Source organism: Cervus elaphus, chromosome 7, assembly GCF_910594005.1.
Source record: "Cervus elaphus chromosome 7, mCerEla1.1, whole genome shotgun sequence".
In the NCBI taxonomy this organism is placed as follows: domain Eukaryota; kingdom Metazoa; phylum Chordata; class Mammalia; order Artiodactyla; family Cervidae; genus Cervus; species Cervus elaphus.
Window position 1 is genome coordinate 9,592,584 of NC_057821.1, and position 27,247 is coordinate 9,619,830.

The 27,247-nt window shown below is 59.2% G+C and overlaps 2 protein-coding genes across 6 annotated transcripts in view; one reads left to right on the forward strand and one right to left on the reverse strand.

Moving 5' to 3' along the window:
- The window catches only part of GRM4 (glutamate metabotropic receptor 4), a 112,934-nt gene that overhangs the window by 85,429 nt on the left and 258 nt on the right, over positions 1–27,247 (reverse strand). The window contains exons 1-2 of one of the 5 annotated variants that reach the window (XM_043907200.1): positions 26,354–26,489; positions 15,362–16,236 (exon numbers count right to left, since the gene is read on the reverse strand). In XM_043907200.1, coding sequence (XP_043763135.1) covers positions 15,362–15,880 — 519 coding nt within the window. In that variant the 5' untranslated portion in view covers positions 15,881–16,236; positions 26,354–26,489. Of the gene's footprint in view, positions 1–15,361; positions 16,237–25,108; positions 25,557–26,353; positions 26,490–27,247 lie in introns of those variants that run through there. The other 4 variants (XM_043907202.1, XM_043907203.1, XM_043907199.1 and 1 more) reach the window with 4 other exon arrangements.
- Positions 19,076–27,223, forward strand: LOC122697707 (basic proline-rich protein-like). The gene is made up of 6 exons (XM_043908702.1): positions 19,076–19,195; positions 19,790–19,996; positions 20,101–20,283; positions 24,016–24,069; positions 25,192–25,371; positions 25,778–27,223. Exons 1-6 carry the CDS (start codon positions 19,076–19,078, stop codon positions 27,221–27,223), a joined length of 2,190 nt encoding a protein of 729 aa, XP_043764637.1.

A 27,247-nucleotide genomic window follows, 5' to 3' on the forward strand; every position in this document is an offset into this window, starting at 1 on the left:
AGGAGGTGGCTCAGATGCCTCACACACCCCAAGCCACACAAGCCTGCATGACACAAGCCCACTGGCTCCTCCAGGCAGCTCCTGAGCTGGGGGCCAGGGTCCAGCTCGGCCCTGACTCCCACAACCTGCTACCCGAGGCTGCGTGGACGCCAAGTCAGAACCGGGCACAGGGCTGCCTCTGGGGCCACGCTCCTGGCCACGGGCACCGCCAAGTCCAGCCCTCACCCCTCGCTGGCAGGAGTGCAAGAAGTTACACACACACTTGCCCTCTGGCCCAGCACTCATTAGTAGGAATCCCCCTACAGAGATGTGCGAAGCGGCCAATCATGAAGTCCCCCGTCGAGGCTGTTTTATAAAAGTACAAGATCAGAGGCTACCAAGGGTCAGGCCTGAGGAGACGGGAAGCAGGCGGTCCTGGGAGCCACACGCCATGAGCTCACCCAGTGGGGGCTGCAGGTGCATGAAAATGGAGGGGAGAACACGCGTGTGCACACACCCCGCACGTTGGTGAACGATGCCTGGAATAGGCTGACACAGCAGGCACGCCCAGGCTGAGAGCTCTCTGAGAGGCACACGGGGAGGGGTGGGGCCCCCAGGAGAGGCCAGGGCTGGGGTCCAGCTTGGGCGCCCAGGGGAGACTGGACGCACTCACACGGTGATGCCCTCTCTGACCAGGAGGTCACCCCGAGGGTGCTCCAGGTGCCCTGCAGCCAGCCAGAGGCTCATTCAGGAGAGAGAAGCATCTTTACAGGAGACCCTCGCGGGCCCCCCCATACCCCCTCTCCCCCCATCCACCCCTCTCACCCCACCTGAGATGCTTGGGAAAGAGGCCAGGACTCAAAGTCAGGGGAGCCCAGCACTGGGGGCGGGGGTCCCCGGTCTGGTGCTGGGAGGAGAGAGGAGGGGGTCTGGGTCCAGGCCCGGGGGAGGGGGAGGGAAGGCAGGGGAGGGGCTCTCCCCTGTGAGTGTGGTGTGCTCCCCTAATTGACTTTGTGTCTGTGTCACCAGGGTACTTAGGACCATCTTAGAAACCACTTAAGCAATTTAAAATAATCAAAGTACTTAGAACGCACTTAACATTTCCTCACACTTCAGGCTTCCCATAAACCCCTTCCAGCTGCCACCGGAGGGGCCCCCCGCCCCCGCAGTCAAGAGCAGCCCCTGAAGGGAAGGCAGGTGCCTGGTCTGCCCCAGCCCCGCGCCCAGGTGGACAGCACAGCCAACCCCACGGGCACGCCGGGCTCCCCCACCCACCTCTCACTCTCACCACCGGGTCTCTGCCTGGAATGCCCTCCCCTGCCCTCCAGCACGCCGCCAACCTAGCTAATTGTCTCCTGGCTGTGCGTCTCAGCTAGTTGTCCTCCTACAGGAAGCCTTCCCTGGTTTCTCCCCCCAGGCGGGTCAAGGGGCCCCTCTCACCCAACCTGAGGGCACCTAGCCTGCCCCCATTAGAGCACTCGCGTCTGTCACTGAATCACTGCCCATTTAACTCCCAAGCTCAGGTTCTCTGCCCAGACTTCATGTTCCTAGAGCATGGCACAGTCTGCACAAAGCAGGGGGCCCTGAGGTTTGTTGAGCAAAACAAGGAATCCAACCATGACTTCACAGGTGGTGTCAGAGGGGACACTCCTCCTCTGGATGGAACTGGAGCCCAGTCAGGCTGTGGCCACCCTGGACACACCACAGGCTACACCCTGGGCTAGCCTGACTGATTCCTCACCACCACCATCATCCCTGTTTTATACATGAGGGCACCCCAGCTCAGAGAGATCCAGCAATTGGCCCAAAGTCGCACAATGAGAACACAGCAGACCCAGGAGGGGCAGCTCTAAATGCAGGTCCAGGAAGCCCCCAGGGACCTGATAAAATAAGACTCCACACCCTGAGTGTCTCCTAACAGGGCTGGCTCAGGCCCAGGCAGCCCGGGAACACCTGTGTTAACAAGGCCCTGGGGATCCCAGCGGTGAGGCTGGTTAGGAAACCAGTGTCCTGGCACAGAATGTGGGGAGCAATGTGGCAGCCTTGGGAAGAGTAAAAGAGGCATATTGCCCAGGAGTCTGTACTTCCGCTCCTGGGTGAGACCCACGAGAAACGCTCCAAGAGCACAAGGAGACACTGGCAAAGAGAGAGCCACACAGAGAACATCAGTCACATCAGGGAACTTGCCCAGGTGACCACACGGAACAGACAGTGGGCACTGTCACAGTGGAGAGCTACTCGGCAAAGGCGAACAAAGCAAACCTCAGAGGGATTCCCGGTGGTCCAGTGGTTAGGAATCTGTCTGCCAACGCCGGGGACGCAGGTTCGATCCCTGGTCAGAGAACTAAGGTCCCACATGTCATGGGGCAACTGAGCCTGCGTGCTCTAGAGCCCTTGAACCACAACGAGAGAGTCTGTGTGCCTCAACAAAAGACCCTGCCTGACACAGCCAAATAAATAAACATTTTTAAAAACAGGCAAACCATGGAGCAGTGTGACATTACTCACCCATAGAACACACACAGTATGGTCCTGTATCCATCATCCTTACCGCATGCAAAACAGAACCAAGTATCATTTATGGAGAGATATACGTAAATGTGGGCTTCCCTGGTAGCTCAGCTGGTAAAGAATCTGCCTGCAATGCAGGAGACCCCGATTCAATTCCTGGGTTAGGAAGATCCGCTGGAGAAGGGTTAGGCTACCCACTCCAGTATTCTTAGGCCGCCCTGGTGGCTCAGATGGTAAAGAATCTGCCCGCAATGTGGGAGACCTGAGTTCAATCCCTGGGTTGGGAAGATCCCCTGGAGAAGGGAAAGGCCACCCACTCCAGTATTCTTGCCTGGAGAATCCCCACGGACAAAGGAGCCTGGTGGGCTACAGTCCATGGGTTGCAGAGTCGGACACGACTGAGTGACTAAGCACACATACATATATATATATTTTTTTCAAGTGCACAGAAATTAAAGGAATTAACAACAACTCATCCAGGAGAAGGTTGGGGGCTATCTCTGAGAAAAAAGATGAGTGGGAGGAGGCATAAGCCAGGGCCTCTGATTATATTTGCAATGTTTCCTTTCTTAAAAGGAAAAGTTTTGACACAATTAGAGTAAAATATCAATATTTGACCAAGCCAGGGGCAGTTCATTATTTTATTCTCTATAATTTCCCATATGCTTGAAAGAGTACATTATTAAAATATATGATGCCTGCTGCGAGAGGGAAATCCCTTCCTGCCAGACCCACATGAAGGATGCCATTCATCTTTAATGAAATAAACGGGGCTCCTTGTGCGAGCTGGGGGCACCCCACTTCCCTGCACCCCACTTTCCGCTGGTCTCCTCTCTGAAGTGAGCTAACCCCGAAAGCCACATCCCTCAGAGCCCCACCACCCAGGCCTAAACCTCAAATCTCCCACCTTGAATTCACTCCTAAGGGTTAAGCATTGCCCTCTTCCTGCCCCTCTGAAGGGGGGCCACCCTGGAGGTGAGAGGAGGGGGCGGAGGACAGGAGGGGGCGGAGGACGGGAAGGGGAGAGGAGGGGAGGGGAGGGGGGAGGAAGAGAGGAGGGGAGAGGAAGGGAGGGGAAGGGGGAGGGGAAGGGGAGAGGAGGGGGGAGGGGAGGGGGGAGGAGGGGAGGGGGAGGGGAGGGGGAGGGGAGAGGAGGGGAGGGGGAGGGGGAGGGGAGAGCAGGGGAGGGGGAGGGGGAGGGGAGAGGAGGGGGGAGGGGGAGGAGCAGGGAGAGCTGCGGGCCTCGCCTCACGCATGCGCACAGGGTACCCCCCACCATGGCTACGGTCCCTTCAGCACCTCTGGGTACAAGGCCTGGTGCTGGCCGCTCTACAGCCATCCAAGTCATCGCACAGACCGGAAACTAGGCTCGGAGAGGTTATGTGCCCTGCCAAAGGTCACCGAGCAGTCTGTGGCAGAACCGGGATATTCCCCTTCAGAAGCAGGCCCACACGCCTGTGCCTGGCCTGGCCTGGCCTCCCCACAGCCCTGGGAAGGGCACAGAGGCAGCCCCAGTCGCCCGCAGGCCGGCAAAGTGGAGCGCTGACCGTGGCCAGGCCTACTCCCAAGGGACCTTCTGGAGCTCTGTCGGGGGTGCCCTGCGTCAGAGGAGGGGAGCCTGCGTGGGTCGGGCGTGAGGTGGCTGGGCGTCCAGGGTGGGCGCTAGGCTGGGGGGCGCGCGGCCAGGAGCAGGTGGGCTTGGCGGCCGCTTCCAGCTCCTGCCTGAACCACAGGGCCCGGAATGAGGCCGCTCCAGGTCACCTGGTGAGAGAGCCAGAGAGAGTCCAGAAGGGACCCGGAGGGAGAGGAGGAGGACATGGAGGAAAACAGAACGACAGACACAGGAGGAGGCAGAGAGCCGCACACAGGGACAGAAAGAGGGCCTCAGACTAAGGGCGTCCCTGCTCCCTCGCCCAGCGACCGAAGGCGGAGCCTGCATCATCCCAGGGCCTCTGAGCCAGAGGCAAGCGTAAAGGTCAATGGGAATATAAAGTAGAATTTGCCTTCTTTTCATTTTCTCAGTCATAAAAATGCTAGTTTAATAAATTGGGGGGCGGGGGGGACTGAGAAGCACACAGTCCATTCCAGGATGTGCAGGGGGAAGTGTGGTGGATTTACCCCCTCAGCCCTGTGAGCCCTGCCCCTGCCCCTGGGGCGGGGTCAGTTCCCCAACACCTGGTCCCAAGGCTGGCAGGCTCTCTGATTTGTCTGTCTGTCTTCAGGCCAGGCCAGAGAAGGCAATGGCACCCCACTCCAGTACTCTTGCCTGGAAAATTCCATGGACAGAGGAGCCTGGCAGGCTGCAGTCCATGGGGTCGTGAAGAGTCGGACACGACTGAGCGACTTCACTTTCAATTTTCACTTTCATGCATTGGAGAAGGAAATGGCAACCCACTCCAGTGTTCTTGCCTGGAGAATCCCAGGGACGGGGGAGCCTGGTGGGCTGCCGTCTATGGGGTCGCACAGAGTCAGACACGACTGAAGCAACTTAGCAGCAGCAGCAGCTTCAGGCCAGGCACTGGGGATGAGGGGATGACCAAGAGAGAACCACCCTAATCCTGCCCTCGACATGCTGGTGAACTTCAGGGAGACCCACAAGTGCCACAGGAGAGACCCCCCCATGTACCCCAGGATTTCAGCCCTTGGGGGGTCAGGAAAGTCTTTGGATGTTGAGTCAGGGCTTGGAGGAGTCCGACTCTGCCCGTCAGACCTCAAGAAGGGCATTCGAGGAGGAGGGCCTGGTCCAGGCATAGTCACAAAGGTGGGCTTTGGAAAGCCTGGCCCACAATCCAGGAAGGCCCAGGGTGGAGCCTGGACCCCGGGGAGTGAGCTGAGTGCTCCTGCAGGGAAGGCTCCAGGTTAAGGACCAGGGTCAGAGCCCACTTAATCCCACGATGTCGGCTCGCAGAGGGCAGCCATCCACCCAAGGCTGCACAGTGAGTCAGCAGCAGAGCCAGGCCCAGAGTGAGCCAGGCCCAGGACGCAGGCCCCTGAGCTGTGGAAGGCTTCTGGTAAGGGGACCCTCAGCCCTCCCCCGAGGGAGGAGCCAGAGACACCCTACCATCCCCCTCACCTAACAGTGTGAGAGTTGGGAGAACCCCAGGACCATCTCGCAGGGAGACCTGGGTGCACTCACCAGTCATGCCTCAGCCAAAAGCCAGTGACCTGCCCCTCCGCCCCACAGAGCCCGCACCCCGCCCTGGCTCAGCCCACACACCCCCCAAAAGCCCCCTGGATGCTGACAGCAGAAAAAAACAAAACTATTGACCTTACTGTGCGCCCACCATGCTTTCAGCTGCCCGTTCTTATCACTCAACATCTGCACCCTGAAAGGTAGTGACTCTACCCATTTTACAGATGGATGGTGAGGTCCAGAGAGGCTGAGTGATCCAGGGGCCAGGATCTGAGGGACCTACTGTGTGGCTGCATCTAAGGCCGTTGCTGTGGGCTGCCCCTCATAACCAGGGACTCAGCTAGTATCCAGAATCTCCATGCCAGGTACCGCCCTGAGCACTTTCTGTGTATTCCTCACATAACCCTCACAGGGCCCTGTGAGGCGGGGGCAACAAGGGTCTCCACCTTATAGACAGGGAAACTGAGGCACACAGAGGTGCCTCTCACGTGATGAATGGCAGGGCAGGAGTATGAACCAGGCCATCTGGCCCAGGGCACAGGCTCTAACCACCGACTGCTACTTCCCCTGGGGGTCCCCACCCACCTCCCTCTAGTCACCAGCAACTGCCGTCCTCAGGCCAGCAGGGGGTAGGTGGGGAGAGCCGGGAAGCGCAGGGGGAGGAGTTGGAAGAGGTACCAGGGGCTTGGCAGTGGGTGGCAGCAAGGAAGAGCCCCGGGGAAGCACATGTCTCCCACACGGAGGGCCTCCCACACGGAGGGCCCCGTCCTTACGTCTCCCCATTGCCTCCACGGCTTCACAAGGACTGGTCAGGAACCACCTTCCTGTCTTACAGGTGAGGGAACTGAACTCCTGGGAGAACCAGTGACTTGCCAAGGTCACGAAAGTCCTGGTGTCCCCCCCACACACAATACCCTTTGTAAACAGAAGGAACAGGAGGTGGGTTTTGAGCCTCCTTGGTCCTCCCCTCCCTGCCCCCGGCTCGCTGGGTCCTCCTGCTTGAGCTCCTGGGTCAACAACAAAGCACAGTCCTGCCCCAGGGCCTTTGCACTTGCTGTTCCCTGCACCACTCTTTCTCCAGATAGCCGTAGGACAACCCTCTCCACTCAACTTTATGCACAAATGTCCCCTCTTCAAAAAGTCCACTCCTCATGTACACACTGCTATATTTAAAACGGACAACCAACAAGGACCTACTGTATAGCACATGAAACTCTGCTCCATGATATGTGGCAGCTTGGATGGGAGGGGGGTTTGGGGAGAATGGCTGAGTCCCTTTGCTGTTCATCTGAAACTATCACAACACTGTTAATCAGCTATACCCCAATACAAAATAAAAAGTTTAAAGAAATAAAAAGTTCACCTCCAGCCATCCTCTCTCAATGGGCACTCCGACCCGCCATGGCTCTCCAGCCACTTCCTGGCTTTGTCCTGCAGGGAACTGCTCCCCTCTGACAATTACACATTTGCGTGTTTTACCTGTTCACTGCCTGCCTTCCCTTCAAACACGGAAACCCTCAAGGGCCAGGCCCCCATCTGCTTTGTTTCCTGGTGGATAAAGTTGCTTAGCGTGTCAGTTCTCCACCTGAGTTGCACATGAGTATCAGCTGGGGAGCCCAGGCCCCATCTCATATCAATTAAACCTGAATTCCTGCGATGAGGCTCGGATACCCGGGTATTTTACACTCCCCAGCTGATTCCAAAGTGCAGCCAGATGGAGACCACCGTGCCAGCAGAGCGAAGCCTGGAGGAGATGTTTCAGTACAGATTCAGTGAGTGAATCAATGAACGAGTGAGTGAATCAATGAACGAGTGAGTGAATGAATGGATTCTTTTTTAAAATATGTATTATTTACTTATTTATTTAGCCACGCCAGGTCTGAGCTGCAGCACTCAGGATCTTTACTCTTCGCTGTGGCAGGCAGGATCTTTTTTTTCAGTTGTGGCATGAGGATTCTTTAGTTGCAGCATGTGGGATCTAGTTCCCTGCCCAGGGATCAAACCCGGGCCCCCTGCCTTGGGAGCAAGGAGTCTTAGACACTGGACCACCAGGGGAGTCCCCAGTGAGTGGATTCTTACACATGGGTCAACCAAGGTCCAGATCAGGGACAGGGAGCCAGAAACCAGTAGTCATAAACTTGAGTTTCCCCAGGTTCAGCCCCTCCACAGTGTCACTCACCTCCTTCCAGCGCATCTCCAGGAAGTCAACCCAGATGCCCTGAAAAACCTCTACCCTCTCCTTTCTATTCCTCATAATGAGCCTGTTTGCCGGCCCAGCAACCAGGGCTGAAACCATCCTGCTTCCACCTCCAAACTTCCCATATTCAGACAGGTCTTGCAACCCAAGGGTGCACCGGGGAGGAAGTGGGCTCTAGAGGGTGCTGGGTGGGCGGGAGCACTCCCTGGAGAAGGCAGACAGAACAGGATTCCCGGACACTGAGGAGGGCTCAGCGTGTCTGTCCAGCAGCCTGCCGAGCCTGCCAACAGGTCTGCAGATGCAGACCAGGCACCAGGGCCCCTCACCAGCTGGAGGCCCAGGAGTCCAGTGCTCCCAGGTGACTATGATGAGCTGCCAGGCTTGAGAGCTACCAGGGCGATGCACCCTGTACCCTAGTGCCCCACCGGCGGGAAGGGTCACACCGCCCCCTGGGGCCGTGTTTCCCTCTCCTCACCCAGCTGCCCGCTCTATTCAGGCCTGGGCCTGACCCTGGGTCCTGAGGGCCCCTCCCCAGACTCCCACCACAAAGGGACACCTAGGGTTTGGGGGAAGGAGAGTCTGTAACAGCAGAGGGGGGCTGGTCCTCCCCCCGGGGGAACAGCCCCTGCCGGTCACCCTCCCCACACCTCCTCTACGCCTCCTCCCCCTTCACCCCCAGTGTCTGGTAACACCAGCACCCCCTAAGCACCTGCTAAAGGCTTTGCTCCATCATCTCTGCTGCCAGGTGAGGGCCGCACACTCCTCTACAGACGCATAAACTGAGGCTCAGCAAGGCCTGCACACTGAGGATGGGCCAGGTCCCACCGAGCCTACGTGATGGCCAAGAGAAAGGAGGGCAGAGGGGTAGAAAGGTAAAAGTGGTGAAAAGTGGTAACAAGAAGCAGCCGCTGGGACTCCTCCCCCAGCTCCCCCACTGACCAGCCGGGTGACCTCCAGGAAGCCGCTTAGCTTCTCCGCCTCAGTCCTGCATCTGTGAAATGAGGATAGCGCCACACGCCTACCCTGGGTAGGTGCTATGAGGTCTGGGGCAGACCCTGACGCAGGAAGTGTGCTGTGTGGATGCTGGGATTACTGTACCCCAACAGCCTCTTCAGGAGAACCCCTCATTCACTCCTCACACATTTGCGGAGCAAGACTTCTTGGGACAAATCTCTAATAACAGCCAACAGTAGGACATGGGGGTACCTTTTAACAGGGAACAGAACCTTAAGTGAAAGGGATTCCATAGAGGAGCTGGAGGTATCTGGAGGGTGGAAAAGGCCCTGATGCTGGCAAAGACTGAAAGCAGGACGAGGACAGACGATGGGATGGTTGGGTGGCATCACCGACTCGATGGACATGAGTCTGAGTAAACTCCGGGAGATGGTGATGGACAGGGAGGCCTGGCGTGCTGCGGTCCACGGGGTTGCAGAGCTGGACACAACTGAGCGACTGAACAGTAACAACATCGAAACACAACCAGGCATCCTGTGCAGTGTCCCTGGGGGCTCAGCAGTTAAAGAATCCGCCTGCAGGGCAGGACACCTGCGTTCGATCCCTGGGTCAAAAAGATCCCCTGGAGAAGGAAATGGCAACCCACTCCAGTGTTCTTGCCTGGAGACTCCCGTGGACAGAGGAACCTGGTCGCTACAGTCCATAGGGTTGCAAAGAGTCTGACATGCCTTAGTGACTAAACAACAACAAACACATCTAGGTGGCCCAGAGGTCACCACAGTGGTGGGCACTGGTGGCAACGGTGGGCAGTGACTGGACCCCACGGCAAGGCTACACTCACCCCCACAGCCAGAGGCTCATAAGAGTTTACAGACGCTGAAATTTGAATTTCGCATAATTTTCCTGTGTCATGACTTGCTTTTTTTTTTTTCAACCATTTGAAACACAGAAACCATTCTCAGCTCATGGGTTATACAAAAACAGGCAGCAGGCCAGAGGAGAAGCCAAGAGAAACAGGAAAACAAAGAAACACGAACATGACGACAACAAACTGTGGTGAGGGTCATGAAGGGGAAGATGTGAAGATAAGATAGAATAACTGTGGGGGTGGAGGGTGTTCCTCTGAAGACAGTCCACTGAAACTCTAGGTTGAATAAGAAGGATCCAGCCTCAGAGTAGGAGGAGGACATTCCAATGTCCCGCTGTAGAGGGGGAAGCAGGGGCGAAGGCTCTGTGGTGGGAAAACAGCACGGTGTTTTCAAGGAACGTAAAGAAATCAGTAGGACTGGTGCAGAGTGCACCCAGGAGAGGCTGAAAGATGTGGTCAGGGCACCAGGTATCACAGGGCCTCTCAGACTGGCCAGCAGCATGGAAGTTTGCATTTTAATTGAAGAGCAACACAAAGCCAACAAAAAGTGTAAGTGAGGGGTGAGCTGGTTGGATTTGACCTTGAGGAAGATCATTCTGGCCACTGAGCAAAGGTTTGGCTGTGGAAAGACCTGTTTGGAAGCAGGGAGAGGAGAGCGAGGCTTCAGCAGGGTCCAGGTGACACCACCCAGGCCACGGTGGCGGGGAGTCCCCAGCACACGTTCACAAGGAGAGCCCGCAGGGTGTGTGACCGCACATGGAGGGAGGTCAAAACGCCACCGAGGTTTCTGCCTGGGCCCTGGAAAGACGAAGCTGTCTTCACAGCAGACGGGCAGGCTGCAGAAGAGGGGGCGGACCCTCTCCAAAGTTACTCCTGCTTGTGCAGTGAAAACATTTTGAAGACACAAAAGCCACGTCCTCAACAAAGCATCGGTATCAGCTGAGCCACAGAGTCTCCCCTTGGCTGGCCTGGTCAGCCAAGTACCAGGCAGGCCGCTTTCTCTAACACACTGTCATGTCGTATCTCAGTTGTGTCTGAGTCTTTCACGACCCCATGAACTGTAGCCCACCAGGCTCTTCGGTCCGTGGGATTTTCCAGGCAAGAATACTGGAGTGGGTTGCCATTTCCTCCTCCAGGGGATCTTCCCAACTCAAGGGTTGAACCCACGTCTCCTGCGTCAGCGAACGGATTCTTCACCACTGCGCCACCTGGGAAGCCTAAGCACCCCAAACCCTCACAGCACTTCCATCCCCAGGAGGGACAGGCCCTCGCAGGCCAGGCTGGCGTGGCACACAGAGGGCCAACGTCTCTCCTAGGAAGCGGGGCACCTGCCCCCCCCCCCCCGCTGGCTGGCATCCCCTCCACCCTCTCTCCTGCTGGCCCCTTCCTGTCCTCCCTCCACTCCAGCCCATCCCCAGTGCTCAGGCCCCCCCTGTGGTGACAGCAGAAAACCTTCATTATCTGCTAGTTAAGCTGGCCACTCAGTCTCCACACTGCACAAGGCCTAGCAGATGGTGGGGCCTCTCCAGGATCAGCCTCAAAGGTCACCGTCTGTCCCTGCCCACCGGGTCCAGCCTCTTCCACATCGACGGAGTCCCTCATGCTGACTTCAAGTCCGGCTACAAGCTGTGCAGTGACATTTCCTGCGGGCTGACTGTGTGCCAGGCACCAACCAGACAAGTCTTTTCTGGACATTAACCCTTAATTCCCACACCTGGCTGAGGAGACCACTATCACCCCCATTTTACAAAGGAGGAAATTGAGGCACAAACAGGCTACGCGATTTGCCAAGGTGGCAAAAGTTGTCTGGCCCCAGTGGCCAAATCCTTTTTTTTTAATTTATTTACTTATTTGGTGCTGCTGGGTCTTAGTTGCAGCACTCAGTATCTAGTGCCACAACCAGGGATCGAACCTGGGCTCCCGCATGAGGGGTGCAGAGTCTCAGCCACTGGACCACTGGGAAAGTCCCTCCAGTGTCCAATTTCTTAATCATGATGCTAGCTCATATTTCCATCTTCAAGCCTCAGTTTTTTTTTTTTCCTCCACTTCAAAAATGAGGGACTCAGTGCAATTATTTCTGGATCCTTCTGAGCTCTTATAGTTCAAGGATTTGAAAAATGCTTTCTTCCAGGGCACTTCCTATGTTCTTTCTCCCCCCAGAAATATTGCTTTCAGGAAAAGATTGGATTGGCTCGTTCATACTATGGTGTAAATGACTGATGTGGTGATTAGATGTGGTGGGCATGGTGAGGTAACTCTGGTGGCACAGAGATTCCAACCCAGACCTGACTGCTTTCAGAACCTGGGCTGTCCCCACAACACGATACCACACAAGCCACTTCCTCTGGGTTAGGCTCTCCTCCAAAAGGTATTCCTCACCTCCATCAATATTCCCTGTCCTAGGAGAATGGAGCCAAAATGAAGATAAAGGAGAGGGTGCGAATAGGAGGGTAAAGGATACAAGCTGGCAGACCCACGACTCCCCAAAGTCAGGGCTTCTGATCCCGAATGCAGGCCTAGGTTGGAGGTCCACGTCCAGCCCCGTGGCTCTGCACAGACAGTCTGGGACCTGCCCCCAGCCCTGCCCTACCATTCAATCAGGGCTCCGTGTCCATTGCTGTTGGACAGAAGGTGCCCCTCCCAGCTCGGCAGGTGTGAGTTTTGTCCATACCCCGGCCTCGATGGAACTCTGCTAGCATTCTCCCAGCAGGAAATCACCCTCTCTGAGCTGTGCACCAGAAATCTCCCTCGTGGAGGAAGGAGAGGGCTGGAACCACAGCCTCTGGGGGAGCTCCCAGCAGGCCCCACTAGCAGCCTTGGCACGGTGGTGCCCTCTGCCCTCTGAAACGGACACCTGACACCGCAGCTTCCCCAGCCCCAGAGGCCCCTCCCTCACCCTCTCCTGCTCCAGGCTCTGCTCCTGACCTCCCTCCCCAAAGTTCAATCTTTTTGCCTCTGTAAATGGCTTTTCAGTTTCTCGCCCAGCCTCTCATTTCTATCAGTTTAATTATTGAGGAGCCCTCTTGTCGCCAGCCTGGAACATTAACGCTGTTAAAAGGGACCCAGGGACTTAGGACCACAGCCAGCTGTCTCCTTCTGGCTCTCTCCACGTCCCCCCCCCACCACTCCCCCACTTTCCTTTCCCAAGAGCCCCCTTCTGTTCCCCCGCTTCCTTCTCCCATCTCCAAGCCTCTCCCTCCCAGTCCCAGCTCATTCTCTGAGAGCCTGGGGGTCTCCTGACTCCCACCCCCACCCACTCCTCTCCCTGTGATCTCAGGAGGTGCAGACAAAACGGAGGCCACAGTCACACTCATGTGTGACCGGATGGGCTGGGGAAAAGGAACACCCGAGGCCCTCCGGCAGGTGAGGCCCTTTGGCCCCAGGCCTCCTCACCCGAGACCTTTCCATCTTGGGAGGGGTCAGCTCAGAAGTCGCAGCCCACTCCCGCAGGGGACCTCCCAGAACCCGCTTCAAGGCCTGATGCTGACAGCAGCCCTTCTTAGACCCTTTGTCCAGTGACACCTCTCAGCCCCTTTGATCTCTCCCACCTCCCTATAAAGAGGGTACTAGCTCCGCCCGGGAGATGGTGGGGAGGGACCCTCACCTATGTCCTACCTCCAAGGGCCTGATCACGTTGTTTTAACATTTTTACAACACGCTTTTTAATATTTATTTTTATCTGTTTTATTTCATTTGGCTGCGCCAGGTTTGGGTTGTGGCACATGGAATCTTCCATTGTCTTTGCAGCATGTGGAATCTTTAGTTTCAACTTGCAAACTCTTAGTTGTAGCATATGGGATCTAGTTCCCTGGCCAGGGATGGAACCCGGGCCTCCTGCGTAGGGAGCTCGGAGTCTTAGCCACTGGACCACCAGGGAAGTCCTTATAAAACCCATTCTAAAATACCCAGAGTCACCAAGGTGTTTAGTAAAAAGCCCAGAAGAGGACACTGCAACAGCCCACCTGTGGTCTGGCCTTCTCATAGGCCGGGGGTTGTATTTGCTCAGATAGGGGGGCCTCTGCTCCATGACACCTGCTGGCCCAGGTCACCTCCCCTCCCAACACCACCGGGGCAGACAGGCTGAAATGATGACTCTGCTGGCCCAAACCTCAGTAGGCCCAGGGCTGGGACCCCTGAGCCCTGCTGCCCGTCCCCCTGGGTCTGTCCTCCTCACCACAGAATTGGGCGGAGGGGCTGGACCAGGTTCCCAGTCCCCACCCCACCCCCACCAACGAATGACCACGGGCAACACTGCTCCCCAGGGGTTGTTCAAACTGTCCACTGCCAAGGCAAAGTTTCCTTCAAGTCTCCTACTGCATCATGATTTTGCATCCTTCATGATGTATTTGTTTTTAAAATTAAAATAGTGTCTTCATCCAGATCACTAAGCAAACCCAGCACTCCAAGGAAGAAGGCCCAAAGTCAAGACTGCACAGCACCCGTGGCCCAGACCAGACCGTGGCAAAGTTCCAACCCTGCCCCGCTAGACAGGACAGCCAATACAGGGACACTCACACCATTCATCCCTACTTCTACCCCAGGCTTCCCAGAAATGCCCCCAAATACTAACGTATCATGGGACTGGGCAAATGGGTTCCAGAAAAGGCCCAGGAGAGAGGGCTCCAGCCTCAGCACTTCCCGACCTGCATGAGGCCAAGCAGCCTCTCTGTGCACTCCCCAACTCTGGAGACTTAGAGGAGACAAGGAGCCAACTCCAGAGGCCAAGAATCTAACATGAGAGTGAAGGAGGGACGCAGAGGCGCCCTTTACGCCTCCCTTCCTCCTCCCTCACCCTATTCTCTCTCTCTCTCTCTCTCTCTCTCTCTCTCACACACACACACACACACACACAGCAAACGAGGAGGCTCCCGGAGAGGAGCGGGCATATAATTATTGGTAAAATGCTTGTAATGTTTTTCTCTCTACCCGGTAGCTTTCAGTTGTTTTAGCAGCTTAGCGAAGCACTTGGCTCCAATTGAATTGCAAATCAGCAGCTCCTGCCCCAGGAAGAGAGGAAGGGGGAGGCAAAGAGGGGGCAGGGAGGGACTCCAGAAGGGAGAAAGGTGTGCAAGGAGGAGGGGCAGAAGGAAGGAAGGAGCTGGGGAAGCTCCGCTGGGGACCTAGGGCACCAGAGACGGGACCACCCGCTTCTCCAGGCCTTTCCCATCTGCAGATCCAGTCGCTGTGGGCTGAGAGCTAATGCCTCATGCAAAAAACCAGGACACATTTTCTAACTATAATCCTGAGGTGGAGCGGGAGGGCCACACGGGGCTTTCTCAACTACCCAGAAGAAAAAAACAGATCTTTCTTGGGAATTGCAATTATTGAAAAACAATGTCAAAACAAAAGTCTTGCTTTTTCTCCCTGGCAATCTCCAACATTCACACTTCCAGTCTATGTCTATCTTTTAACCTGTGTACCTTTCTATCTACCTATATTTCTGTCCATCCATCTGTCTGGGGTTTTTTTATATCTCTGTCCTCCCCTCTCTTCCTCCCTCCTGTTGTTCACCAGCACTTCCTTTCCCTCCTGGTTCAGAATTCCCCGCAGAGGAGCAGAGTTGATCAAAAGGCTGCCTGCAGCAGGGACCTTCTCTCTGACCACAGGCAGGTCAGCCCCAAATTCTCACACACCACTGTGGGTATTGGGGAGGGGGGGACACACTCTCTCCCTGGGATTCAGGAGGAGAAGAGGAGAAAGGAGCTGGGCAGGCACTAACCTTGAAGAGGCGAAGGATGTTGGCCACCATGATGGAGACGGAACTCCCGGAAGCACCAATGACGCCCACCACGCGCTCCGGTTTGGTGATGATGGGCGGGCCGCCACTGCCACAGCGGACCTCCGTGCCGTCCTTCTCGATGAGCGCCTGCACAAAGGTCAGCGACTGCTCCAGGGCATGGGTGTCCCTGGAGCAGGTGTCCAGAATGCGGGCGCCCAGCGTGATGTTGGGCAGCAGGTCCGGGTCATTGTTGATGCGATCCAGAGCAAACAGCATGGCCTCCAGCCGGTGGATGCCCTTCTCCTTCTTGAGTTCTCCGCAGGCCTTGCCCTCCGAGCCCCGGCCGTGCACTGGGAACAGGCCTCCCAGAGTGATGTCCCCGTCTATGCGGATGGAATTCATGTGGGGGTGGCCTTTGGGCTTCCCCAGGGAGGAAGGCACCCAGGGCCCGGAAAGGCTGAGGAGCAGGCAAAGGGGCAGCTGGGCCCACCACCAGCCCCAGCCCCTCTTCCCAGGCATCTCGGAAATCCCTAGAGACCCATGAATGGCAGGCCTCGCTCCTAGCCTTGGCGGGCCCCAGGCCCCACGGCCCGGACGAGCATGGGCACAGCGGCCCCCAGTCTCTCCAGAGCAGCGTCAGCAGCAGGGTGGCTGAGGGCGGCCGACGGGCGGAACCATGCTGGTGCTCCTCGCCCCGGAGACAGGCGACACTCAGACAGCAGGGAGGAGCTGGGGCGCAGCAAGGCTCTGGTCTTGGTCCCCACGTCCCACAGGCCTGTTCTCGGTGGATGACCGTGAAAGGTGGAGAGTGCTCCTAGCTTGGGCAGATCTTGGCATCAAGGAGAAAACAGCTCCAGGGCTCTCCTCTTACCAGCCTGAGAAAGAGAGAGAGGGAATCAGAGAAGCCCGAGGAGACATTAGCTGTTCGCATCTCTCATCAGGAGCCTGGGAGCAGGAGATGCTGGAGGCTGTGGTCAGAGACGCCACAGGCCTCCTGAACTTGGCTTCCTCTCCCCTGCCGCTCGACTTTGGTGCAAATGAGAGAACTGAAGGCAGAAACTGGGTCATGTCTCAAGGTTCCTGGTGCCCACTGCCATCAGACCAGAGGCCTCAGAGAACACACTCCCCAGGGGACCCCCGGAGGCTTAGGAAGAAGAGGGGTCTCCTCTCAACAGGCACCCACGGGAAGGAGCAAGCACGCAAAAACTGGCCCCGCTGGAACAACCCATTTCAGAGATGCGGACACCGAGGCCCAGAGCAGGAGAGCACTTGGCCCAAGTCACACAGGGGGTGAACAGCAGAACGCCACCTGGAACCCAATGCCCAGCCCCCAGTTCTGGAACCAGACACACAGGCTCCTTGAGGACTCGGAGGTGAGGAAAGAAAACAGGGCCTCAGGAGACGTCAGGCTGGGAGCCACTCGATCTGAAGGCCAAGAGAAGCTGGGGCCGGGTGGACCCTCCCACCTCCATTTCCACCCCAGCCGCCGGAGCGTCAACCCAGCAGGGGTTCCTTTTCCCTTGCTGGGCCCCCTGCCCCGCCCCAGGGGTCTTTATCTCTCCTTTTCTCGTCACTCCTTCTCTCTTCACCACTTCCTCCCTCTGAGAGCAGGCTCAGGTTCTGGCCTGGGCTAGTGCACATTATTATGATGACCGTCATTATTATTGTTGTTGTGATTAAATATTTATCTGCGAGGGGAGAGGAGAGAACACCCGCTCTTCCTCATTCTCATTGCTAATCTGGGCTAATTTCCCCAGGGCTTCCTTCCCGGGGCCCAGCCTTCCCTCAGTGCCAGCAGCTTCCCTCCCCTCGACTTGGGAGGCCCCTGGAGAAAGGCTGAAAGTGGAGTCAGGGCAGGGTGGGGGGCCTCAAGGCCCCTTCCCCGTGCGTCTGTCAAATGAAGACCAGCAACCTTTCACCCGATGTGCCTCAGTCTCCCCAACTGTGTGAAAGAGCCTGTGTTTGGGTTGGGAGTCTTTTCTGGAGACCTGGTCCCTCCACGAAGACCAAGTGGGGGGCTCAGAGACACCATCCCCCCAGAGGCTTCCAGGGCTCTGGAAGAGGCAGGGGAGCATGGGGGGCCCGCGCCCCAGGATCCAGCCTTGGCTCCTGGGCTTCTCCAGTGAGCGCCTTCTGGACGCTCACCTCACATTTCGCCCCTCATCCAAATGCTGCCCCCTCTGTTAGGTCTCAGAGGCCAAGAGGAGGGCTCGTAATTCTCCTCAGCAGCCTTCTGCAGGTGAAGCAGTCTCCCAGAGGGACCAGGTGACTCCCCACTCAAGGCGGGTGAGGACTCAAATCCAGCACTGGTCACGCCGAGAGAGCCTGGGGAGGCCAGCACGAAGCCAGAACCCAGTGACCTAGGGCTGGGGGTCAGCGCTCTGGGGAGGGCTGAAGATCTGTCAAAATACAGGCAAGGGGCAGCTACACCTGTGCGGACTTCTCAAGAGCAGTCACTCCGTGTGAGTTATCTGAGGTCTCTCCCAGGAGCGAGGGGTGGTGTGGGGTGCTGGCTGCCAAGGCCGGTTCTAGACAATTCAGACGAGAAAGAGCAGGAGTCCCGGACCACCCTGCAGTCCTACTGCTGCCGTGCTGGAGGCCATGCTTGTCCCCCAGGGAGTCCTCAGTTTCAACATCTGTAAAATGGACGGGCTGCAGTAGGACGCAGTCCGGAGGCCATCCTGGCCCTGTGGGGGCATTTCAGTGATCACGATGGAGGGAGGGAGTCACCTACTGGCCTGCATCCAGGCAGGGACGGGGCAGGACAGCCCACGATGAAACACGGTCTTGTCCAAATGCCAACGGTGCCCCATGGAGAAATAACAGCAAAGGACCACACAGCGCGGTGCACCGGGCAAGCGCTCTGCCTGCGTCGCCTCAGGTAACACACCCCTATGAGCTAGGTGGGATTTTCAGCCCCGTTGCACAGGTGATGAAGCTGAGGCATCAAGCCGCACATGGTGAGACAGCCCAGGAACACAGAACTTGTGTAGACCCCACCCCTGACCACCCCACCACGCTGGCCCGCCAGACGTCTCTCAGGCCCTGCCCAGTTCTGGCATCCTGGGAGGTCAGGGGTGGTTTGTTTTTTTTATTTCAATAGAGGGATTTGGGGCATAGGGACAGGCAGTGAGCGAGGCTGCAGCAGGGCAGATTCAGGCTGCAAGACCCAGCGCACAACAGCTTCTGCCGGTCGGGCCTTCTCAGGCTTCCAGATCCTTCATGAGGGATCAACACTGGCTTCTTCTTGAAACCCGAGCACCTCTGGGCTGAGCGGAGCCCAAACGTAAGCAAATAGACACACACACACACACACACCACAGGCAGGAGGAAGCAGGCACACGCGGAAAGGAGTCCTCAGTGAGGAGAAAGGCAAGGACTTTCCAGATGAGAATCGAGGCCCCAGGCCCGGCCCCCAGCCGGTCAGAAGCCCCAGGCCGCCCTCCACCGACTGGGTCACCGGCCGCCTGCAGCGGGCCCTCTGCAGCCGTGGGTCCCACCAGGCCTGCCTTTTCTGAGCTTCTCCAAGAACCGGGCAAACCACCGCCTCTGTCAGCCTCCCCTCCTTCCTTTGATCCTGCATAACAGGCACCAGGGGAAAGTAAAAATACCTGTGAGTGAAAGGAGCCGGCAGAACAGAGGCCGGGGGTGGGCGGGGGCGGGGAGCCAGGCTGATCTGCCCTGCCCCAGGGCTGGGCGCGTCCCTCTGCGAGGATGGGGGAGCCCTCAGACCACCCCCCACCACCACCACCAGGTCCAAAACAGCCAGGGAAACTCAAATCTGGGGCAGCTGGAAGGGTCCCTCCCCAGGTGAAATCACCAGGACGGCGGCAGGTGGGTCTCCCCTGGGTGCGCAGTCTCGCTCCCCCTCCCCACTCCCCAGCCACTGGAGCACCTCCTCCTGTGGCACCTGCTCAATTCTGCAGGGAGGGACAAGGGCATAGGGCAGAGCAATAGTTCACTGGCCATTTTCCAGAACATTCTCTTCAGTGAAAGGGGTGGGAGGGGGGTGCTCGGCAGACGGTTGTAATCTGCCCCAGTCCAGCCCAGCCACCCCACCACCTGAGCGTCTCTCAGACATCTGAGGAACTGGCCACCCTTGCCTCTTCCAGGCCTCAGCAAGCAGGACTCCAGGCTTTTCTCCTGCCTAACCTCGGGGCTTCGTCTCCAGCCAGAGTCTGGGCCAGAAAGAACCACAAACCACAACCGACAACCAGAAGAGCTGCTGCAATTTACTAAACTCCAATTTGGTTCTCACCGAGCTGCTTTTGCTTCTCCCGAAGCAAAAAAAGAAAGAGACTTCTCCCAAACATGAAATAAAGGACAGCAGCACGGGGAGGGACCCCGCACTAGGCTCCCAGGGGTGGGAAGCATCTTCTTCCCTCCCCGCTCCTCCCCAACACGCTCAGGCTTCCGGCTCCTCTGCAGGCCAGCAGACCAGCCCCCAGCGTTGAGCGGGTAGAGCCAAGAGAGCCAGGCCCAGAGAGGGTCCCGCAGGCTCCTGGGCCCCCTGCGCCCCCTCCCCACCTTCCTGAGCCTCAAGACCTGCAGCGGCCCCTCCCTCTCCGCTTGCCCCGTTCCCTCCAGCACCTGGCTGGATTCACTGTGACCTCTGCAGTGCCTGGCCCAGCCCAGGTACTTGGAGAACTCAGGGACTGTGAATGGATATGTGGGATCAGGATTGAACCTCCTGAGCTGTTTAGATGCCTTGTCGCCCACATCTCACGTTTCCACGGAAGGAGGGGCTGGGGCTCCACTCCCCACATGGAACCGTGAGAGAGAACCTGAGGCCTCCCCCTCCTTCCTCCACCGCCCGCAGTCCCACCTCCACGGGAGTCCGGGCCCAAAACACTGCACTGCAGGCCACCTCTGAGGCCCCCCTGTCCCCTGTCCCCCTGGGGAGCTGCAATGGCTGGGCAGAGGTGAGGTTTGCCAGACAGTCTCCTCTCAGATGGACAAGGCCTAGACCCAGGGAGCAGGTCATCAGACGTCCATTCCACCCCAGGGGCACCAGCAACAAACCTCGACCTGTCTGAGTCCCTGGGAGAGGGGATGCTCCGTTAGCTTCCTCAGACCCCAGCAGCACAACCCTCTCCCCGCCTGGACCACATCTCGGGGGACCATGTCGTCCTCACCTTGATGTCTCTGCACCCCAGCCTGCACCACGCCTGGTGTCCCCCACCTGGGTGTGGGGACATGAACGGATGATCCTTGGGCCCTTCCCACCCTCCTCTCCCAGCTAATCTATTTCTAGATGAACAGAAAGGGCAGCCCTGCTCACAGGCACTGTCCCAGCCTGAGCCATGTTCTAAGAGCAAGAAGGAGGCCACAGTGGGGGCGGGGGCCCTTTTCCTCCACGATTAATGCCGTAAAGCCTCTCTCTGTACGTGGTTTTCTAGCACTGATGAGCCTGGAAGCACGTCTGGGGCCACATGGGTAGCACCACCCTCATCTCTGCATCCCCAGGGCCTGGCTCAAGGCTCAGAACACAGGCAATTCTCCATCAACAATCAAAGGCAGGTCCCTGCCCTGAACCAGCGTAGCGCCACCCTCACCAGCGGGAACCCAGGGCAGGGGGCGGGGGTCGGCAGCAGCATTCCAGGTCCATAGAGTGGCACTCAGACCTTGCATTGAATTCTTACAACTCGCTTATATGATCGGGCGTGAAACATAATCCCTGACCCTTTGGTTACGCAACGTGCCATCCAAGTGTGTACCGAGTGTGTACTGAGATCCCGCCGTGTGCCAGACTCTGCTCTGGGCACTGGGGAAGTGCTGGGGGCGAAAACAGTTACAGATACTTGCCCTGTGAAGCCTACATCCCAGCGGTGGTGCAGGGGAGACAACAGATACATCTCCACACAGATAGGGATCCAGGGCTTATGAAGACACACAAAGCAGGTAAGAAGAAAGGGGATGGTGGGGCGGGGGCTTTGTGAAGGAAAGGATAGGCAGGGAAGGCTTCCCAGAGGAGGTGGCATTAGAGCAGAGGTTAAAAACAGGAAGGGCATGAATCAGTATCTGAGAGAAGAGCATCCCAGGTAGGCTACAGCAAGTGCAAGGGCCCTGAGGTGGGCACATAATCAGCAGTCATTGTTCAAGGAGCAGCAAGGAGGTCAGTATGACTAGAGGGCAGTAGGAAGAATGGAGAAGCAGGAGAGGAGGTCAGCGGCGGGGGCTGCAAGCACAAAATCAAGCAAGGCCTGGTGGGCCGTGGTATGGATGCAGAAAGCAGGGCCCTCTTTGAGCACAGCAGGCAGGGACTTGGGACAAGAGAAACCAGAGGCTCCACGCCAGCCACCTCCACGCCAGGCCACAGCAGTTCGCATCAGTTGGAGGGCTAAGCAAGCATATCTCATTGGCACTGGGGGCCACCAGTTCAGCCCAGAAAATGCCCAGCCTTTTTTAGAAAATCTCTTTGGCCATGCTGCGCAGCATGTGGGATCTTAGTTTCCTGACCAGGAATCAAACCTGCATCTCCTGCTTTAAAAATGTGCAGTCTTAACCACTGGACCACCAGGGAAGGCCCCAGAAAATGCCCAGCTTTGACCGTCCCCCTCTCCCAGGGCAGAGGGGCTAGCCACCAGCTCCTGCTGGCTCGGTGTCTCCTGCTGCAGCGGCCCCCACCTCCATGCAAGCCCTCAGATCTCTCCTTCCCACCTCAACCCACCCCATCTCCTCTTGCCAGGACTACCCAGCTTTCTAGCCCAGCGCCCAAAGGGGCAAGTGTCTTTGTTTGCAGCTGTTGCTATTGAGGGTTTCCCACTAATGCTGTCTCTTCCTCCTTCCGGTCCCCACTCCCGAACCCCGGCACTGCCCTGGAAAGCTGGGGCCCACGAGCTTGGTGAGTCCACGTCCAACTCCTCCTGCCTCACACAGCCACGAGCAGAACCACAGTTGTGGGGGAGACTCCCCACGCTAAGCCACCCTGAGGTCGGCACAAAGAAGGGGCCTTGACATCTAAGCAGTGATCACCCGCCAGAAACTTCAGAATCCAGGTCAAGTCCCCAGTCTTTATTTCTATATCCAAATCTAAAAATAACCCTATAGCAATGCAGTGTGTTTACTAGAAGTCACGGCCCAGCCAGGACACAGGTCCACAGGCTGGTTTCTGTCTCCCTGAGGGACAGGGTGGCGCCTGGGCGGGTTGAGTGTGGGGGACGGGGCAGGACCCAAGCCTCCTGATCCCCACGTGGGTGGCCCAGCCTGGGACGAACAGCCAGCTGAGTTCTCTGGGGGCGTCATCAGAGCCCCCAAGTGGCCGGGGCTTTCTCCAGGAGAAGAGGGAGGCTCAGGGGGACACCGCAGCCTGCCCGTCAGCCAGGCTCGGGCCCAGAATGGCCCAACTGTCATCAGAGGCTGGCATTTCCCAATTACCACAGATAATATCTGCCTTAATTGAATGGGGTCCAGATAATGTCATTATGCACCACATTCCCCAATTTATTTAATATACGTGTGTACACATATATTTATGCCTCGCTGCTGCCATGAGATTGCTCAATGGTGAGGCTGATAATAAAACATTTCGACGGGAGTCATCAGCTTTAATTTAAGGGGTGATTTTCACTATCCTGGTGGCGCTCGTTTTTTCCCAAGGAGCCAAAAGAAACTCGGACAGGCCTGTGGGCTGGAGGCTGGGGGGGTGGGCTGCGTCCTTCCCTGAACAAGTCCCTAAGTTCCTAAGCCTCCCTTTCAGGAGCCAGGAGCAGGCAGCAAGAGAGGGGTGGGCGCGAGGCAGAAGCCCAGAGCCTGACTCCAGGCCTGGTGGGGAGAAGGAAGTGCTCTGGGAAGGCAGAGCTGCAGCCTAGGGCTGGGCAGAGGACAGAGGGAAGCCAGAAGCTGCACAGCAGGGAAGGAACCAGAGCGCCCAGGAGCCAAGGCCGTCTGCACGCTGGCAAGGGCCAAAGGCAGTGAGATCTCGAAATTAATTTTTGATAGTCCCCTGCTAACTAGGGCAGAGTGGACCGAGACACAAGCCCTCCCTGTTCTTTCCAGGAGCCAGCACCAGGCTGGGGGGTTGGGGGCGCAGTAGCAGGAGGTACCGGAAGCTGGTGCCCTCTGCTTGGGCCCGCTGCCCACCAGGGGAAGCCCCCCAGCCTCCTCCCTCAGGTCAGCCTGAGCCGTCGGCAGCCCCATCAGCCCCAGCAAGCCAGGCCAGCGCCCAGATGCCAGCGCCCCCACGCCTCCTCCGGGTGGCACAGGCAGCCGCACTCTGCAGGAGTGAGATAACCTTCCAGCCGGCGGCCGGCGGGCCCAGCTGCCCAGGCTGCCAGCGGGGCCTGCCCACTGGAAAATGGGGTGCTAGGCTGAGCAGAGGAGGACAGCCGGGGTGGGCAGATGTCTTGGGGTGGGTGGTAATTAGGGGCTGCTGGCTCCATGCTGATCTGGGGGAGAGGATGTCTAGGATCTGTAATTATAAAGCTCAGAAGCCTTTATAAAGGCTGGTCCTGGTCCCACCATCTCGTGCCAGCTGCCCCCTGCAGCGGGGCGAGTTTGGGTGTGTCTGAGCACCCCGGAAGCTGGGCAGAGGACCCCTCAGGAAGCATGTGGGGGCTGCCCCCTGACCCTCCCGGCCAGCACACTGCTCTCTCACACACTTGCTTGCCAAGGCTCCCTCACCAACCTCAGCTGCCTGCCTGCCGCTGTGCCAGGCGCTCCCTCCTGGAGACACCCAGCCTCCAGAGGAGGAAGCCACACAGAGGAAGGTGAGAGGAGCAGGCAGGTGGGAGGCGAGGCCAAGCGGCTAGCGCAACCCCCGGCAGGCACCCTCCTCCCCGTCAGCCAGCTCAGGCCCTGTTTCATGGGGTGTATCGCATGCCCCCCCAACATCCCATTCACCGCTCTCCTAGAAATCCACCACCAGTAGAGCACTCCATTGGGTTAAGCACTGCCTTCCTCCTCTCCGACTCTTGAAACCAAACGCACCTGGGAGGGGAGCCCTAGAAGTGACTCAGGCCCGAGAACTTTTTGACATTTCTGTCCCTGACAGGGGTGAAGATGTTGACAGCCAGGGGGAGATTGAGGGCTGGAATAACAGAAGTTGGGGGGAGATGAAGACCGCGGTCACCAAATTCACAGAGGCTCAGAGGCACCATCACCAGAGGTTCCACCCACCCCAAGGACGGGAAGTGGTCCAGGGACCAGGGGAGGGGCAGGGCCCAGGGGAGGGGCAGGGACTCTGATCCCTACTCCCCACTGTAGCGTTCTTGCCACTAGCCCCAGGGCCTGCCCAGGAGAGGACATAAGCCCCCTGTCCTGACCGGTGGATGACCACACCCAGGGGCCTCCAGACTGTTCTGTGGGACTTCTCTGCAACATCAGGAGAGGCCCTAGAAAAGCTCCTGCAAGTCCTCACCTTCTCATGGAACTTCTCCCACCACCTCAGGCCCTGAGGCTTTGAAGAGCAGAGGGGCCCACCCATAGCATGAGGCCCAGGACTCCAAGTGGAGCCAGGGAGAAAGTGGGGACCAGGGCGTCTCCTGGGGAAGGGGACGTGGGGACTAGAACATTCTTCACTTCCACCATGATCTGGCCCAGCGAAGGGAGGCTGTGGGAATGGGGGTCCCCGTATGGAGACCCTTACAGAGCTGCCCCCCACCCCCGGCCCCCCCACCGGAAGCCCTCCGCCTCCACCCTCACCCCAGAATAGAGTGGGGAGGAATATGAGGATCACAAACACACACGATCGTCCCTCCACCGTCATCGGGCTTTCTGCCACACTGACAGAGGAGCAGACAGACTCACCAAGGCTCCAACACACACGTGGCTCGGGGCACCCCATTAGGGAGCCCGGCGCAGTCCCGCAGAGCAGCCTTCTCCCGCACCAGGGCGAGGAGGGTGAGCAGAACGGGGAAAGAAACAAGGAGCCTCCTCCAACAGGGGCCGAAAGTCTGAAGGCGGGGGTGTCACTCGAGGCCTGGGGGAGGGGCGCTCCCAGGTTGGGCCTCAGGACTCCCTGCGCCGCCACTGCCGCCCCGTTTCAGCACAAACAGCCTCAGACCGCCCCGGTGCGGGGGCGCCTCGCGCAGTCGGGCCTCCACCTCCAGCCCCGCCCCCGCGCGGGGAGGAGACGCCTCCAGCTCCAGGGCGACGGGGAAGCCCGACCCCGGAGGGGACCCCCCAACACACACACACACACTCGGCCCGACCCCGGAGGGGACCCCCCCCCCAACACACACACTCGGCTCGACCCCGTAGGGGACCCCCAACACACACACACACACTCGGCTCGACCCCGTAGGTGACCCCCTCAACGCACACACACACTCGGCTCGACCCCGGAGGGGACCCCTCCCCCCAAACACACACACACAACTCGGCCGGCTGCCCGCCGGGTGGTCGCGTAGAAGCAAAGGTTCATCAGGGTCCGAGAGAGGATCGGTCCCGAGTGTCTGAGAACACCTGACCCTGAAGTCCCGGGGCCCTGGGGAGACCCCAGACCCTGGGGTGCCGTCCCATCCCGCCTCCGCCAAGCGCCAGCGGGCGCCGTGGGCCGGCTGGAGACCAAGGCGACGCTGGGGCGCCACGGGAGCGGGACGCGGGGCCGGCCCGCGGGAAGGAGCTCGCACGGCTGGCGCTGCCCTCCCGCCCGGAGACCGCGGGGACTGGGGCACAGAACGGCCCGCGCCCCCGCCGGCCCTGCCTCTCCGCAGAGGGGGCGCACTGACGCCACGGTCCCCACCTGAGCGCGGGCTCGACCCCCAGCCGGGGAACCCGGCACAACCCCAGGCACGGGGACACTTTCCCCCGGGCCCGCAGAAGAGCCGCTGCCCCACTCCCAGTCCCAGCCCCGAAGGGAGACCCTCTACCCCGGGTCCCGCGTCCTCCAGCCCCGAGACTTCCGATCCACCGGCCCTCCTCTGGGCAGCGCCGAGCGCGGGAGCCAGCCAGAGGCCACCTCCCGGAGCCCCGGAGTCCCCGCCGCAGCTCGCGCCCCCGAGGCCGGAGGGCGCCGTCCCCTCAGCCCGTTCCCCGCGGGCCACAACTCACCGCGCGCCGGCGAGCGCTCGGAGGCGCAGGGAGGCGGCGGCCGGAGGCTGGCGGCTCGCGGTGGCCGGAGCCCGGGCCGCGGCGGGCGGTTCTGACGCTGCGGACCGAGCCCGGCGAGGAGCCGCCCGGAGTCCGGGACGCAGCGGGGAGGAGCTGGCGGTCGCCCGGCCCGGGCTGCCTCCGAGCGCGCGGCGGGCGGCTGCTGCTCCGGCGAGAGCGAGCCGCCGAGCTAGGGAGCGGCGGGCGGCTCGGCTCCGTCCGCCGCGGAGCCCGGCGTCCGAGCGCTGGGGAGAGAGGGAACGGCTCCGCGAGCGGCGTCCGGCCGAGGGCTCCGCGCTGGGAAGGCGGTGGAGCGGGAGCCGAGCCGCGAGCGCCGCCGGCCGAGATGCGGGCGCCCGGAGGCGCCGCGGCAGCCGCACGGCAGCAGGAGAAAAGGGAGAGCGAGCGAGAGGGCGCGCTGGAGAGCGAGGGAGCGAGAGAGGGAGCGGGAGACCGGAGAGCAGTGAAGACGCGAGAGGGGCGGGCTCCGGGAGCACGAGGGCCGAGGGGGCCGCGGCGGCTCAGCCCCGCGCCCACGGCCGCGGCCGCGCTCGGAAAGGCGCGGGCCCGGCCCGCCAAGTTTGCGCGGCAGTGGGGGCCGAGCGCGCGGCTTCCGCCAGCCTTTTAAAGAGGGAGCTGCCTGGGGCCCACCCCCGACCCCGCACCTCTCCGCCGCAAGGCTGGGGCTCACCCCGCGCCCCGCCGCCCCTCCGCACCCGCCCCGCCTTCTGCTCCCTCTCCCACCGCGCCCCACCGACGCCCTCTCCTGGAAGCCCCCTTCTCCCGCCACCCCCGAGGGTGGATGTCTGCACCTCAACCCGGAGGACCTAGCAGGGACCCCTCCTGACCCCAAAG